The sequence below is a fragment of the Phalacrocorax aristotelis genome, chromosome 2 (assembly GCF_949628215.1).
Source record: "Phalacrocorax aristotelis chromosome 2, bGulAri2.1, whole genome shotgun sequence".
Taxonomy (NCBI): Eukaryota; Metazoa; Chordata; class Aves; order Suliformes; family Phalacrocoracidae; genus Phalacrocorax; species Phalacrocorax aristotelis.
The window spans coordinates 92,078,884-92,097,052 of NC_134277.1; the positions used below are offsets into that span (position 1 = coordinate 92,078,884).

Here is an 18,169-nt window from a genome sequence, read left to right on the forward strand (position 1 = left end):
TCATTAACACACCACCACAATACTGACAGCATGTGCGTAATCTTGCATCCTAATAACACGTTACTGTGTCAATAACCCTGTTCCAGAAGATGCTAGTGGGACAGTCGATGAGAAGTTTTTGGTCTTGTGGGTTTGGGTTTATTTTAATCTTCAGGGCAAGTCATGCTCTAAAAGATACGCTGTCAGAAAACTATTTTTCCAACCTGCTGTCATCCAGCATAGCAGTTATGGTTTGCAACTAAACCATCCAGCCAATTCATGTTCAACAGCCAGCAGTTTGCCATAATTTTGGGGACATGAAGGACTCCAGAAAAAACAAGGCGGCAAGAGATGCCTTTTTCATAACATCTTTAGCACACTTGGTTAACCATTTGCTCATGTCAGAGAACAACAAAACAAATATTTCAAGCAGAAGTTTCATCTGCACGCACACAGGATGGCATTCTTCCCACCAAACTTACAACCCACCACCTTATACTTCTGTATGGTCAGTAGCAAAATGGGCACTCTGAAGTCTTAATTCATATTCGCTTTAGAGAACAGGCTCTACAAGTGCCTCCAGCTAGAAAAGACTTAAGGTGACTAACTCAAATGTTGACATTAATATTTGGTTTGAAAAATTCTGAGTCTGTCATGAATTTGACAAGGAAAAAAATTCACACAAATTGAGTGTGCAAGTGTGGGCGGGTAAACATGCTGTAAGTTGCTTTAATAAATGGCTATCTGCTACAGTCAGGAGACTGAAGTGATTTAACAAGTACAAATAAAACATGAGACACTGAAGAACATTTATGTAACATGATCCTAGAGTTACCTTCTGCAGAAATCTTCCCAACAGGTCATGGTGGTCTGACCACAGCAACCACTCCTGGCTTGCCAAGGGGTTCCTGCTTCCCTGCTAGTAAAGGAAGGATAAGCCCAAGAGAGGAGCTCTGGAAGGACGTGGAGAGGGGGAACAGGATTAAGAGCACACACAGAAGGACTAAAGGGTGACTCAACCAGGTGACAGGAGACCCAGAGCCCATAGAGGCTGACAGCCCATGGATGTGGACTAGCCACAGGTATGGTCACTGCCTCCCAAAATCATCATTGCCAAGATGTCCTCCAGAAAGAGGTAGTTATCTCCTTCCAGGAGGGCCAAAATGTCTTCTCCCAAGCTCCCCCAGGCACCACTCTCCATCAGCCTACACACAATGACTCAAGGAAATCCTCGGCAGCTCAGGTCCCTGCCAGAAGGGTGGAGGAGACAGCAAACCCACAGGCAGGGAAGGGAGATGTTAGCCTTGCCAAGCTAGGCACAGTCTCTTTACAATTGATAAAACAGTTCCTGCATTTCAAGGCTTGCGTCAGCCCTTACCTCCTGACCTGTGCTGCCTCTTCACACTCCAGGCATGGGGGGTGGCATCTCTTCTGCAATGGGCGCCCAGTGGGGAGGAAAGGGGAACATCTGGCTAGGATTCCTAGTGCCTCATGCCCATCCCCACCAAATAACTTGGAGCCAGGGCACTCATGACCAAAGGATAGCAGTACCAGTCAGACCTGAGGGTGGAAGCTCACAAGCCACTTAGCGAGGGGAAGCTTCCCCACGCTGCCCCAAGGATAGTTCTGGGGAGATATGGATGGCAGTAGGTCCTCAGAGAATGCAGCATGGGAGACAGCCCACTCAGATGTAAACCTTGGGAGAGAGAGAAAGCACCAGGGGAGGCAGGAGGGTGCCATGACAGGAGATTGAGTACCAACAGCTTGGCTGGGAAGCCACAAGGGACAGAGGTGGGCCAAGAGAAGCTGGGCTATCAGCTAGCACGCCTAGGTTCTCCTTTGCTTCTGTCAACACTGGCAAATCCCTTGTTTTCCACCTCAATGCCCGTTTCCAAAAGAGGCAGCCATCATCTTGGAGAAGAAAGCTCAGAGTACCTGTCTTGAGCCTAGGACAAACAAGCCCATTTTTGCAGCCAGGTGCATGGGATGAGGAGATTTTGGAGACAAATCAGCTAGATCATGTTTCTGCCCCACTCACAAGCAAATAGTGCAGTTCCAGCTGCTGCCAGCACTGGTCACTACAAAGATTTCTGGAGCGGGTTGAAGATAACTTCACATCACAAGTGATCAGTGAGCCAACCAGGGAAGCATTCTGCTTGACCGACAAGCTAGCAAAGCGAACTCATGGACAAATAACCAGTTTGGAAGGCAGAGGTTGATGCCAGCCCGATGCCATGCTGAGATGAAGGTAACAAGAGTAAGCAAAGTGAGCAAGACTACTAGCAAAATTACAGTCCTGGACTGCAGGAAAGCAGATTTTTGGCTTGCTCACGGATCTGCTTGCCAGGTTCCCATGGGAGACTGCTCTGAAGGACCAAGGGGCCAAGGACAACAAGCTGATCTCCCAGGATGTCCTCCTCAAAGATCAAGAAAGATCCATTTTGGCATGCAGAAAGTCACGGAGGAATGGCTTAAAGCCATGGTAAATGGACAGGCAACTCCTGCCTCAGCTCAAATGCTGAAATGCAAAGAAGGTCAAAGCAGGAAGAGGTTATGCAGAAAGAATATGGAGATACTGCCCAAGCAGAAAACCTGGAGCAAGCAAAGGATGCCAAGAAAAAACAAGGAATGCTTCTACAGGTAAGCAAGGGCAAAAAGATGGCTAATATTAGTCCAGTTAGTGCTCACTTGTGCATGGGACCCAGCAGCTAAGGACACAAGATCAGTGATTTCTTTGCCTCCGTTTTTCCCGGTAAAATTCATCCTCACATCTCCCAATTCTTTAAGCATAATGTCAGCATCTGGGGGAGTGAACCATTATTCACAGCAAAGGAAGGTTATGGATCACACAAGCTAACCGAACCAAGTCACTGGGACCAGATGGGATGCGTTAGAAGATGCTAAGGAAGCTGGCCAATATCACTGTGTGGCTCCTCCCTCTTAACTTCAAAAAATAAGTCACTGGTCAGAGGAGGATCTTGATGACTGCAGAGGCAAAGAAAAAAAAAAAAAAATCACATTCATCTTCAACATGAGCAAGGATAAGGATATGAAGAGCCAGAAGCTGGTCAGCCTTTCCCAGTTTCTGGCAAGATATGGAGCAAGTCCTCCTGGAAGTCATTGCCAAGCACACAAAGGATAAAGAAGCAACTGGTAAATCTCTGCTGGCTGTTCCAAAGAAAATGTCATACCTGATATTTCAGCTCACAATTTTATAACCATTTATAACAAAGGTCTTATCTCTCAAGAAACCAAAGCACTTACACAGATCATTGTGCTGGCTTTTGATTTCCTCACACTGTTGCACATGCTAGGTTTTTCAAATATATAGTTAAAATGTTACTATATTGGACAATCTTATGGGATTTTACAATATCTAATTATTTTCATTAGAAAAGTAGGCACCTCATTTGTAGTCCCCACAGCCCAAAGCAATCTGCCTCAGATATAGCTGAAGACTGTAAAAAAAGTTAACTGCACACTTGAGAAGGACCTACTGCAACAGTACAAAATTCATCAAAAGTACTTCTTTCCCTCCACTGAAGTATCAGTTTTACAAAAACCTACGTGAGCTGAAATAATGGTCTGTCACTCTTCTACACTAATAGCTCAAGAACTTCTTCAAGAAAGGTGCCAACACCACTTTGTCAGAAACCCCCTCCTGAACTGTGCAGAAGTATTCAGTATTCTGGGGAACTTGCCAGCATGACAGTATTTACTGTATGACTAATATGCATTAATGAAGCACAAATGGACAACTATTTACTTGTGCTAATAACTAAAGCGCTTTATTAGAGCTAAGGCCTCTAGCATGAAGAATTGCCAGGTTCTCCACTTGCCAAAATTATGTCAAAAAATGGAGCCAGTGTGTAAGGCATCAAGAGCTACAGCCAGTGTGTAGTAGAGTCTTAAGTCATTGTTTAACATTCAGCTTGCAAAGGACAAGCATGCTCCAAAACCACTGGCTGTTTCCGAGGGCTTGTCTTTTCATTGTAGAGACTAGAATTTCAAATATGCACACTGGTCTTACCAGTACACAAGCCAAAGCTATCTTAAAATAGCAGAAAAGCCCTACAGCTTTGCTGGGCATTTGTGTTCTACCTTTGATTGCTTGTTGTTCTTTCAAAACCAGAAAGAAAAACACTGTATCCTTATGCCTCAGATTAAAATATCAATACTAACTAGCATAAAAGGCCATTAATACCAATAATCTGGCCCTTTGTAAATGAAGGATTCCTGAAAGCCGATCAATTTGCTAAAATTCCATCCTGAAAAAGCAAAGCCAATCCTTCAAGAACAAAGTCCTTGTTCTATGCCACACTTTCCATCCCACACTCCACGAAGGGAACATACCTGCAACACTAGGAATGAAAGATAAACCTGAAAAGTGGCAGTGTTTTGTGGGAACCTAGGTAGAACTTTTAAAAGACTATTTCAGACTACATTATATTAGAAACTAAAAGGAAAATTCTTAGAGGATGCAAAAGAAGCAAGTGAAGAACCTTTTCAGCCATAGCTAGTGGTAGGTGGACTTGATATATTCATCCCTAGCTTTACAAAGTCAGTGGCACATCCACTACTGATGCCATAGTGAGTTTAGGCTATCCATTCTTGTTTGAATCAGCAGCTTCAGTTCAGGGCTCAGATGCAGCATTATGGCTAGATGGTCTGGTAGCGTAGAAACAAAGTGATCCCTGCCATGAGACATCACCTTAACAGCAAAGTTTGGAAACTGTACCCACAGAGGGTTTTGGGTTTTTTTTTTTGTTTTAAATTAGTAAAATTCTCCCCTCAGAGTTGATCACACTAGAACAACTTCATGCAGAATCAGGGGATTTTGGCTGTGGGGTGTTGGTTTTTTTTTTTTTTTGGGGGGTGGTCCCCACCTACCTTTAACTTTAAAAAAAAAAAGAAATCGTAAGTGCTTATGAAATACTGTCCTTCCGTTGATCAAACAGTCTCCCTTTAGACTGTGTAAGGCAAGAAAATCTACTGGGCATAACTTTTAGCAAGGTCTGTATCTAAATATATTTCTTGGAAATATTAAGTATAAGACAACATTATATCTCCGGTCTTTTCCAAGGATAGAAAAGGCCTGTCTGAGCCAACTGGCATGGACAGCAACACTAAGAATTATCTGACCCACAGCACTTTCATGAAAAGTGACAGCTCCAAATGCACAGCAGTCTTATCTTCCTCTTGAAAAACAAAATAATCGTCTCCAGTGGTTATTATTTACTTATATGTAGAGCACAGAACATCTGTAGGAGGAAGATTCATTAAAAATACACACCCCCAAACTATCACTAACGTAATTCCAGTTGACTATAACAAAGCCAATTTAAAAAAAAAAAAACAACAACCCACCTTCAATTCTCTTATGTTTTAGGTTTCTTTTATGTTTACACAGTTGTTTGAAGTATGAAGCTGCCTTAGGACTGGTACATCAACTTCTCTCTTCCATTAAGTGAGAGCTGTTACTAACATGAAAACGCTCATACTGGTAGTTCTCCAGAATAACCAATTGGTAAACAGCTTGTTAAATATTTACTCATTTGGAAAAGATCCCATTCATTAGAAAAAAAATATACAGGACTTAGTTTGGTGCTGTAGTCTGCTAAACTGATTGTACCATTATTCCAGAATGGTCTCATGAAGTTTTGTGAGAAAACACCAGAAAATTACCTGTTTTTATCAACATGGGTGTTTTTACAATCTGGGAGTAGCATCTGAAAAGTTGCACACAAGTCAGAACCTGAAGAGATCCACTGCTTTTGATTTTCACAGTATCACTGAATGGTTGATGTTGGAAGGGACCTCCGGAGGTCATCTGATCCATCTCCCTGCTCAAGCAGGGCCACCTACAGCCAGTTACCTGGGACCATGTCCAGATGGCTTCGGAGTATCTCCAAGGACAGAGATTCCACCACCTCCCTAGGCAACCTGTGCCAGCACTCGGTCACCCTCACAGTGAGAGAGTGTTTCCTGATGTTCAGAAGGAACCTCCTGTGTTTCAGTGTGTGCCCATTGCTTCTGGACAACACTGAAAAGAACCTTGCTCTGTCCTCTTTGCACCCTCTCTTCAGATATTTATATACGCTCATAAGATCCCCCTCCTCAGCCTTCTCTTAAGTAAAAGAAGTAGTGAACTGTAGATTTAAATATGTATGAAAACTAGAGCTAAATCAAGAGACAAATTTAAGAGACTGCTTGTATATAATGACATAAGGTTAAAAGACAGGTTCAAAGATTAAAAGACAGGTTCAGTCTACTGTTCAAGCATGAGCATGAAGCCATTAATAGAGATGCAAAATTAAGCTTCTTTACTTTTAATTTCCTCACTTGATTTGCAACATCTACATTGTTTCCTCACTGCTGTTAGTAGTAAACTAAATAGTAAATGGTATGATCGACCATTAGAGTGCTTTGAGCCTTTTTTTTTGGTGGGCTGAAAATATCTTCTAAAATTAAGAAATGTGGACCTATCCACTTGAAATTTTTTGCTCATGTTCACCTTCAAAAAAGACACCATGTTTTGCCAACCAACTTCTGTGTAAATTAGAATACAAAAGTTAAAGTGCAAACAGTTAGGTACAGACTTTCAGTTGGAACTGCAGAAAGGTAAACGGGTACAACAAAAAAAGTAATTGATGGGTATTTCTTACAAGAAGGGAAACCATAATCAATTGTGTAAAAACTTAGTCTGCAATGCAAACTAAGGTATATGAAACAAATTTTGTTGCCAATATTCTGATGACACATAATAGTAGGGGCAAGTGTACTTCCAATGGCCTCTTTAAGAGGTAAGCACCACACTTAGTTCAGTGTTAGTGAAAACAACTGCTTTTGGGACAATTTTTTAAACAGTTTTCTTCCCAAGAAAAATACACAGAGGCTAGAAATCCAGCTCCAGTTGCTCTTCAACCAAAACTATGAAGCAGCATCAACTCTATCTGTAAAAAACATTTGCAGTTTTTTTGCACTCAGGGAGACAGATTTCATAACTTCATATTGGAGGCAACATGTCTTGTTAAAACATTCACTAATGTTCTCGCTGCTTTGTACTTTATGTCTGCTGCAGTCCATCAACCCTCTACACCACATACAAGTAAACTGTTAAAACAAGAGCATCATCAACAAAATATCTGTTGACTGACACCATATTTCACAAATCTGATGACTTTCTGCATTGGCAGTAGCAATTTCAGCTCATTTCTTCATAGAAGAATGACGTAATGCAATAATGCCTCTGGTGTTTTTTCACTCAGCTATGCCCAAGGACTTGGAAAGCCTGCTTGTGTGCTCTGGTCCTTCCTTACTGCCCTGTTAGCATGAAAAGCCCAGACTCTGGGCCAAATTCTATACAAGCAGTATCCTTGTACATTTAAGCCTAATGAGAATAAATTAAGTTGCCATTTATTTTGAATCTTAAAATCATGTATTGGGTTTGTGTGGCAAGGTTTTGTTAGAAGAGAGGCTGCAGAGGTGGCTTCTCCGAGAACCTGCTAGAAGCTTCCCCATGTCCAACAGAGCCAATGCCAGCTGGCTTCAAGATGGACCCACCGCTGGCCACAGCCAAGCCCGTCAGCAACAGCAGTAGCACCTCTGGGATAACAGATTTAAGGGGGGAAAAAAACCCACACCAAAACAGCTGTGGAACAACACCAGAGAGGATAATGAGAACATGTGAGAGAAACAGCCCTGCAGACACCAAGGTCAGTGAAGAAGGAAGGGGAGGAGGTGGTCCAGGCACCAGAGCAGAGATTCCATCCAGACTGTGGTGAAGACCATGGTGCGGCAGGCTCTCCCCCTGCAGCCCATGGAGGTAAACAGTGGAGCAGATATCCACCTGCAGCCCGTGGAGGACCCCATGATGGAGCAGGTGGATGCCTGAAGGAGGCTGTGACCCCATGGGAAGCCCACACTGGAGCAGGCTCCTGGCAGGAGCTGTGGACCCATGGAGAGAAGAGCCCACACTGGAGCAGGTTTGCTGGCAGGACTTGTGACCCCATGGGGGACCCACACTGGAGCATTCTGTTCGTGAAGGACGGCACCCCGTGGGAAGGACCCACTCTGGATCATTTTGTGAAGAACTGTAGCCCGTGGGAAGGACCCGCATTGCAGAAGTTCATGGAGGACTGTCTCCTGTGGGAGGGACCCCACGCTGGAGCAGGTGAAGAGTGTGAGGAGTCCTCCCTCGAGGAGGAAGGACCAGCACAGGCAATGTGTGATGAACTGACCCCAACCCCCATTCCCTGACACCCTGTGCTGCTGGAGGGGAAGAGGTAGAGATAAATCAGGAAGAAGGGAGGGATGGGGGGAAGGTGGTTTAAGACTTGGCTTTATTTCTCATTACCCTACTCTGATTTTAACTGGTAATAAGTTAAACTAACTCCCCCAAGTGGCGTCTGTTTTGCCTGTGATGGTAACTGCTGAGTGATCTCCCCCTGCCCTTATCTTGACCCACAAGCCTTTCATTATATTTTCTCTTCCCTGTCCAGCTGAGGAGGAAAGTCATAGAACACCTTTGGTGGACACCTGACATCCAGCCAGGGTCAACCCACCACAAGTGGTAAGAAAGGTCTCCATAGTCTCAAACAACAACTGTTGATAGCTAAGTGAATGAGTATTTTCAGTGTCAGGCAGACAATGAGGGCCAAAACATAGGTCTTGACAGCCCTTCCCACACAGGTTTTCAGTCTAGTTGGACACTGCAACCGGGGTTTTTTCATGCTGTGTTTTTTAGGACAAAAGACATTTTATTCACACAAACACAGACAGCAGCATGTATACCTGTATCAGACTGCTCAATTCCAAAGTGGCAGAGGTAAGACTAACTCACATAGAAGGCAGCTGGATTCCACAGGGATGAGGATTATGGCATCCACCAAGGTTAACTCTAAATTAGAGATATAAGCATCTTTTTTCTTCTTCTGCTAAAACAGAAACCCCCTCTAACCACCCAATCAAAGCAAACAAAACCTGAAGATGTAAAAAGCAAGTCTCCCAAAAACCCACATAAGACAAAGCACCCTAGGAAAACACATATATCTTCAATATAGTAGAATCATAGAAACATTAAGATTGGAAAAGACCTCTAAGATCATCAAGTCCAAGCTGTGGACTTGGATGAGACAACCTCCAATTCTAACTTATTGTACCATTTTATGGAAAACAAGGATCAAAGCAGCCATACTAAACCCTGGAGAACCTGTGCCTATCTGTTCCTCCAGCTGAAAGCAAAGAAATGTGACTGCTGCAGTAACAGTAGTACATCATCTTCACATCCACAAATCTGACATCATTAAAGGAGGCTTTTACTACAGTAGCTAGCCTCTGATTAATTCTCTTAGGTATTTACTTTCCTACTCTTGAAGTGCTCAAAGATTGTCAAGTATGATGTGCAATATTCTGCTCTTATCTGGTCAAGAGGACTATTAGCAATCCTGCTAATACAGCTCTGTACATGTAGGAGAAAGCAATTTCCATTTCCTCCCTATTTTGTGACCACATTCTTGTAGTACATTTTATGCCAAGTTAGACGATGAGTATGATGTGAACAAGTCCCTTCTCTATTAAGAACCCCGCTCTCTGAAAACAAATTCTATTAATTTATTAATAAGTCATGCCTGAATCTTGGATATGAGAAAATAAATGGAAGGCAGAAAATAGAAGATGAGCAGAACATTCCCACATGCCCAGAATTTTATCTTCAGAAACAGAGAAAAACAACCCCAGCCTTGTTATTTATGTCAGAGACTTGTACAATTCATACATCAAAGGGTTAAAGAACTAAATCTTCCCCAAGAGTTCAAGTCACTGCACATAAATACTGTTGTGACTACAGATTGCAAAAGAACGGAAACACAGTAAATCATCCCATTTTTTCTGAGAAATTCTGGGACTATGTTCTGAATTTCCAGGAACAGAAGACAAACACTGCCAATTCTCACTGCTACATTTTTATTGAAGAGTTCGAGAATTTGGAAAGGGCTCCTGAAAGCCACTAAAAGGTAGTATTGATTTTTTTCCCACAAAGCTAGAGATTGTTTCTAGGAGAATGCACTCAGTGTGACTGGTTTATGTGCAAACTCCTGAGAAAGTTTAAAAAAAAGAAAAAAAAATGCTCTTAAACAAGAACTGAAAGCTCCTGAAAGCAGCAACCATTGCAAACAAAGAGCCCAGTAAGAAAGTCAAGAGATCTATACCTTGCCCGTCTCCTCAAGAACAGAAAAAAAGAAGGGTAGAGGGGGGTTGGCAGCAAGCCATCCTAAAGAATAATCTGTAGTGCACATCCACTTATCCAGGTTCTCATTTCTCCTACTGTATGCTTTGAACATAATCCCAAACTCCAACATGTCCATTTATTCTGAACACTGAAGTTAGAGCCTCAAGGTCCCAACGTTGGGGACTCTGGAGGAATGTTATCTATAGCCTTCCATTCATATTAAGTCAGAAAATGTACTGAAAAAAATAGAATACTTCACACTCTAATCTAGAGCATATTTAGTTTAACCTTCTTTCAGCCCTTTACCAACACAATACTGGCACTGCAGCCAAATTTGAAAGACAAGTTGATGAAAGCTTCTAAGTCAGATTTAGTAGGGGTGGAAAAACAGATGTTCAGGGTTTTTTTAACACGAACTTCACTTCTGACAGAAGGCACAGTAGTTGTGAATGGGCTTCCAAAGCTACTCCTTAAACCAGTTACAAGCACTTAGAATAGTTAACACACAGTAAGCTATGACCAAAAATAATTGACGGGGAGTCACCTTCCCACTGTCTTAAGTCACCCATGTTGCTTTGACACTTCTAGTCTGTTGACTGTCCCAGACTAAAGCAGATTATCTACAGGGTTTGTAAGAGCAAGGGGAAGTACCAAGGAAACTTCACATTCTTACTGCTTATGAACCACTAAAGACTATTTTCATGAGGAAGCTTGACATCCAGTAAAGAATTTGCAGCTCAAAAATGACTGCCTACAATGTCAAGTTTCTCTTACACAGCTCTCTTCTCCCTCAGCTTCGCATCATGACTCAGACGATGCTCTAAATGAATTGGAAGCGTAATTTCACAGCGCATCAAAATTATGAAGTCCAGGCACATCTATTCACATATTCTTTTAAAGTCAGACCTAAGTATAGTAACAGATTTTCAGGACACCTGTTTTCTCAAAGTCCATTCTATTTTTATCACTGCAAAAGCAGTTATAAAGGAACTGTTATGTTTTTCCTGTTATTAGGAAAAGCATTCAGGTAGATTCAACTGACTACTCAAAATATATTAACATTAGTCTTAACTAATTTCAAGTTTCCTGGTGGGGGAAAAAGTATAAGCTGGCATATTACAAAACAGATGTATAAATCTTATAGGGGTTTGTTGGGGATTTTTGTTGGTTTTGTTTGGTTTTTGGCTTTTCTTTCAAATGAGTAGCATGACTGTAGTAATCACTACTAGTAATGTTTCTCTTGGGAAAAAGAGGAAAAGGTTTCAATGTCATGTGATGTTATGTTTAATCGTTTGCGTATCTGCAGGGCCCAAAAACCCTAACCAAATCTTTAAGGTAGTAAGCACACTATGAAAACAAAGAGAAAAAGGGGCAAAAAACAGGCCATGCCCAAAATAACAAATTTACAGTTCATAAAAATATATAAAGCATGCATTATGTCAACTGCCTGGAAAACAAAAAATATGAGAACTAAGTGCATTTTTGCCTAGCTCCTTTTAATTGAGCTGAGGTGGTTTGTGGTTTGTTTTTTTAATATATTCTTTGTAATATGTCATCTTGGCTGCTTAGATACAGCATAATGACTCGACAAACATAGGCTCTAACCAAGTGTAAAAATCTCTTTGTTCCTACAAATACAGCATTCAGCAAACACTGATACTTTTTGGTGCAAGGCATTTCTTTGGTATCATAGCTTGCCATTTATTTTGGAAACAAGTGCCTTCTCCCAAATGTAAACTGCATATTTTGAGGACAGGTATCAAATGTTAATCAGTATATAGTAGTGACCCAGTTTTTTCAGCAGCAGGTCTTGAATACAGGATGGTAATAGAGACTCTGTTCCCAAACATTAGCAAAACCCAGAGAATTGCCAGACAGCTATTAGCAGTTTGATGAAAAGTTTGAATGCACAATCAATCACTGGCACACAGCAATACGATGCTACAAGCTGACAGGAACATGCAGTTTCATAACTTACTATCCGATAAGGAAGATGTAAAAAGGAATCTGGGCAGCCAGCTAAAGCCATTTGTTCCTTCAAATTTTCTTCAAATTACATCTACTGCTTCACAGGACCTGCAGAGTACAAACAAACTGTCAGAAACCATACTGAAGACATTTCATCAACTTATTATTGAAAACAGTTGGAGGGGGAAGACCGAGAAGAGCAAGATGAGGTGACGAGGATTTGCATCAACTTGGAGTCGCAAATCTGCACATTTGCTGTCTGTAGCCTAGAAAACATGTTCAACCGGGTACTTTATTCAAAAACCCAACATAAATATTCTCAGGCAGGATGGTTCCTCCTTTATTTCCACAGTCCAGGCAAAAAAGAAAGCCTCTCTTCACACCTAGACTCTAACCATGTGAAAATTGGCTCTCACCAACTGAGGCTATGTTTTCAATTGTGGAAAGAAAACATTGAGATCTGGGAGTTAATTAAGATGACAGCCACTTATCACTGAATCATTTAGGTTGGAAGAGACCCATAAGATCATTGAGATCATTATGCAGCATTAGCCTTCAACACCTAGTTATGCAACTACTTCTTCCCTTTATCCTTTCCCACCTGTGTTTTCTCTCATGGCTTTATTCTCATGCAATATATCAAATAGGGTATCCCATGTTAATCTGCATTCAAGTCTTGCACTTACTCTTCTGAGTGATTATTAGCAGCAACTTTGCAAGGTGAGCAGTGTTTCTTTTAAGCATCACTCTGATTAGATCAAGCTTGAAAAGATGTCTACTGCAAATATATTTAAAGGTACAGATGGCTAAAGAAATAAAAATCCAGAAGAGAAGGCAGTATTAAGTCAATGTCAAGAAAGTGATTAACTGCTGCTTCATAACAAAGGAAACAAAACTAAACAAAAACATATAAATATATAAAGCACTATTTGCTGGTCCCAGCATTTCTCCCAACCAGTGCCATTCAGCTGAAGACATCCCTGCAGTATAAGATAAGCAATGCCACCTCTGAGCAGATGAAAAAAGAGGAAGTGGGGGAGAGAGAGCAGGCTGCAAAGCAGAGACAGAACTTTTACACCTACCACAAGCAAGCTCTTGTCTTGTTCACTGTTAATTATCAATTATGTATTCAAAACAAAAATCTGAGTTTTAAACAGGCTACCCACTGCACTCTAGTGGGCATGAACTGTCACCAAACCAAAAGTCCCAGCAAGATTAACGGGACCATTAAGTCATGGTCAAGGGTGAAAGACATCTTGGGAAAACTGCTCCCAGAGGAGCTGCAGCCTATGGCCCAAGTAAACCATGCATTCACTGAGGAAGCTTTATTTCATATAGTTCCAAGATAAGGCTGAGGTATCATAGCTTCCTCTATCTGAAAGGCAAGCAAACTCCTGGGAGCTTCTTTCCAGGAAGAAGTTACTGGTCTTCTGCAGTTTTCCTGAGGTAGTAATTTCTGGGGTCGATTCATATCTCCAATTACCTCAGGAGGAAACTGGTTTTGGCAACAGCAAGTTTGAAAATCTATTTAACCCAATATACATAAATCAAGGTGTTTATTCTGGCTACTTTTTTTCTATTAAAACCAAAATCTTACAGGATTCACATTATGGCAGGGGGGAGGCAGGTTAAAAATACCACCTCAAACATCTAACTTTGTAGGCATGATCAGAAATAGCGTGGCCAGCAGGAGTAGGGAAGTGATTATCCCCTTGGGCTCAGCACTGGCAAGGCCACACCTCCAATACTGTTTTAGTCTTGGGCCCCAGCACCTCAATGTCTGTCTTGTAGTGAGGACCATGTCCAAAGAAGAGAAAAGCTGGTGAACAGTCTGGAGAACAAGTCTTATGAGGAGCAGCTGAGGGAACCAGGGCTGTTCAGCCTGGAGAAAGGAGGCTGAGGGGAGACCTTATCGCTCTCTACAAATACCTGAGGTTGTAGCGAGGTGGGTGTTGGTCTCTTCCCCCAAGTACCAAGCAATAGGTTGAGAGAAAATGGCCTCAAGTTGCACCAGGGAAGGTTTAGACTGGATATTAGGAAAAATTTCTTCACATAAAGGGTTGTCAAGCATTTGAACAGGCTGCCCCGGGAAGTGGTGCAGTCATCATCCCTGGAGGTGGTCAAAAACCGTGTATATGTCCCGCTTAGGGACATGGCTTAGTGGTAGACTTTGCAGTGAGAGGTTAACAGCTGGTCTTGATCTGAAAGGTCTTTTCCAACCTAAGTGATTCTGTGATTCTACGACATCCAGCTTGTACTGTTGCTAGTCTTTAAACTTATAAACAGTGATCCACAGCCATCTAACTCCCACTCCACACCTAAAAGTTTGCAGTCAGTTTTTAAGAGAGATCTGAAGATTTCAATTTCAGGGCAAGATCTGCCTTATTTGCCCAGTTTGTTCTGGAAGAATTAAGCACAGATTTATGGAAATCCCTTTTATCTTGGCTAATGTATGCAAAAGAAAAGCACAGCTTTTCACTTCGGGGAGTACAGTTTTCTGTAAGTATATCTAAAGTGAAATTAGGCAAGCTACTGGAGTAGGTGTTCTGAAGTTGGTACAATGCATCAAGAACAAAGAACTGTATTATTAGCTTGTAAACCCACAAATTAAAGAAAGTTTAGGTAAGGGGATAAGGGAAAAGAATTCAGCCTTACGTTGCAAAGTTTTATGTTTATTATCACTTCAGTATTTAGAGAACAGGAAAAGGCATGACTGCTGTAAGTTTAACTGTAGGTTATTTAGACCTGAATATTAAAATGCTGATCTTTCTCTAAGTGTTTCAGCAAAAGGCACCAATTCACTTATAGCAAGATAGATTAAATATGTTCCTAAACAATACCAGACCAATTTGTCTACTCTAGGGCGTGCTGCAGTTTACACCATGGCTCCATTACACCAATGGAAGATCATCAATTACCTCAAACAATAGTTGGAGTCAAGACTGCATAATTTAAAGACTCATTTGCTCCACTGCTACATTCTTGAGTATTCATTTGTTAACACCGCAGAAACAGAGAAAAGCAATAATCTCTAGATTATATCATTCCTAGTCAATCATACATTAACACCTATTTAAAATTGCATCTCTCATCTGTCTAAAAGCAGTTTATTAAAGCAGTCCTACCCTAGGAATACAAAAAGCCTTTGCTCACCTTTAAGATCTAAGGCCCTGTTGCACCACATCACCGAGTAATAAATTTTATCGGGACAGAACTCTATACCAATTAGTGTGTTCAGTTTATAAAATTAGGATTTAAAAAGAAAAGTCAACTTTTTCTTTGCTATTGTCTTTAAACGGGATTTTTAGCACGTCAGTTCTCTTCAGAAACTGTTACTCCATACAGATTTACATGTTCTTTCCATAAAAGTTAAGCAGCACAAATCTCAAAGACATATTTAAGTGCCAAGTTACTGCCCTTTTCCAAAAACACCTTAAACAGGGAGGGAACTCCAAAGGATCGTAAATAGAAAACAAGCTACGTAGTCAATCACTGTTACAAAAACTCCGGACATTCAGTGGCAAGAACAACTGTTGTGCAGCATCAAGCCATCAAGCATCAAGCCTGTGCACATTTCAAAACCAAGTGACTTCACATGCTTCTGTTGGTGTAAGAGGTCTTCCTTGGACAGAGTCCCTGAAAGGACAGTCACGATAAACGAACTTTCATACCAAAACCAAATCTTATGACCTTTCATGTTCTCTAGCCTAAAGAATAGTCTATTGTGAGGCTTAGATTTGACGTCTCGGTCTCTAAAAAGTGTTAAACCAAGTCACACAAAGACTGATATTCATCCTGCATGGAAAGTGTTGCAGGTACGCATCCTGGAGATTACTGCTGTTTTGAATGAGTTGTTTCTAGTCACGATCAAATTACCCACCTAACCAGTCGATGAAGTTTTCTATTAATGGCAAATTAAGCCTGTCACTGGGTATGTTTTTTGACTGATCACTTACTCTCTGCATATTCCCCACAGAGGAAACAGTATCTCACCCAGCACTCTGGAAGCACAGCCAGCCTACGCACCTACAGATACTGCGGTAGGGAAGTGGCAGTGGTATGGTCACTCTGCCAATTCAGGAAGTTTTCCAGGTTCTACATGTGCCATCTGTCAAAGTCTTTAAATTCAAGACAAAATTAATTTTTAAAAATAACGCAATCACTTGCAGATTAGTTAGGAACAGGAGGAGGAGGGGAAAAAAATTTTTTTAACCTGGCAGAGTTGCAAGACAAGCTCCAGAGCTCTTGAAAACTGGAGTTACCTTTCATAAAAGGTAACTTAAATTTGCTGAATTCTATTCCCTTTCAAGTCCTGGGCATTTCATTATTTTTCTTCTGTAATGTTCTGCTTTCTGTAACTAAACTACTGTGGAAGAGGGCAGGGAAAAAAGCTTCAATACAGCCTTAAATTTTGACCTACCTGAAGACCTTTCTCCAAGGCCTCAGGTTTAACATACAGATTAAAATTTTTTCCTTCTCTTGAACAGCCAGGGGAAAAAAGACCCTGTCTTGTTGGTCCACACAAAGAGCAATCAGCAAGATCTCTTCAGGTGGCTTCAAGTTAAAGTAGTTATATGGATGCATCTAGCAATCCTCTACACCAACACAGGGCACGAGGACACATACACTTGTATTTTCTTACTAGTCTACTCCTATTGCCATAGTTACAATGGAAATAAGATCTGGATATGAACAGCATGAGGCATGCCAGTGAATTTTCTGTATTTGAAAGACCTGACAGCTAACAGTGTCCACAGCTGCATTTAAAACATGGGACCCAGATGTGCTTTTCCATGCAAGGAAAAGATCCACCCAACTTCTCACAAGAAGAAAGCCTGACCACACGGGCTGGAAAGAAAGTGCTGCCAGATCCCATAGCTGGCTGGACCAAGAAGACTAGATCCTAAAGCACCCTTGGCAGCACACGCATTTGCCACCAGATTCCAACATAGCTTTAGCAATCAGTGTGTATAAGGATTTCTAAAGCAACTGCCCCTCTTTTGGTGGTGGTTCCAAGTAGAGACTGTGTCAGTTTATAAGACTGACGATGCCCTCCACCCGCAAGGTGATCATTTGGTCAGCAGGACTCAAAGGTTCATTGGTGCAGGTTGGCAAACAACTACAACCAAGATGACTCTTACTTCAAACTACTATTGGCAGCTTCCTACAGAACAAACACAGAGGACTGGATTCATCCTTTCATTTTATGCTTCTCCATTTTACTCACTCCTAACACACGCTTGCTTCTCTTCCCAGCTCCAGACATCCTTCTCCAGACCCAAAGCCTCCAGTTTTCTCACACTGAAAAACCAATACTTGGGCAACTCCACTTCAAACAAGTTATTTTCTCTGAATCTCCAAAACACCTCCCCAAACACTCCAACCAAAGGGATTCAATGACATTATTGCTGACATCCTGATGGCCTACTGAGATTAATATCAGATAATATTTAAGAATACTTGCAGGTTTCCCCATTTCTTTCCACTTCCCTTGCACGAGTTGGCATGTGCACACACGTTTTGTTACACATACGTATGCAAAAGGCATTTGCAGGTCTATGATACAGAGCAAGTGCCTGACTAGAGTAATACTTTGAACATATCTTTGAAAACAAAGCATTGTTCTAGGTAAAATTTCAAGTAAGTGTTGCGCACTAAAATGAAAAGCACTGTTCAAAATATAAATCATCAATCAAAAGCACTCAGTTACGTCCAAACACGCCCACGATTCCATACTAAAAAATCTGGTCTTATAAAAAAGGGAATATAATTCTCTTTGCCATTCTTAATTGCAAAGCTGTTAGTCTAAATATTACACCTTGTAAAGGAAGCCATTTGCCATTGTAATTTTGCCAGAAAGTAAAGAATCTTGGCAACAGCAATTCAGGCTTTTGAAAGCCAAAACAGATACATACTTCAGAAGCAGCACAGAAGAGCTGATGCCATCCCACTTTAAGTCCTGCCAAATAAAATTAAATAAAATATATGCAGTTC

General features: G+C 41.4%; 1 protein-coding gene across 5 annotated transcripts in view; it reads right to left on the bottom strand.

The window, feature by feature from the left end:
- GRB10 (growth factor receptor bound protein 10) overlaps positions 1-18,169 on the bottom strand; it is a 145,446-nt gene that overhangs the window by 96,676 nt on the left and 30,601 nt on the right. For 4 of the 5 annotated variants that reach the window (XR_012659104.1, XM_075084370.1, XM_075084368.1 and 1 more), the window contains exon 2: positions 12,186-12,283. The exons of the other annotated variant lie outside the window; for it this stretch is intronic. Coding sequence is in view for 3 of the 4 variants with exons in the window: in XM_075084370.1 (XP_074940471.1) it covers positions 12,186-12,236 (51 nt within the window). In the remaining variant the exon portion in view is untranslated. The remainder of the gene's footprint in view (positions 1-12,185; positions 12,284-18,169) is intronic. 5 annotated transcript variants of the gene reach the window in all.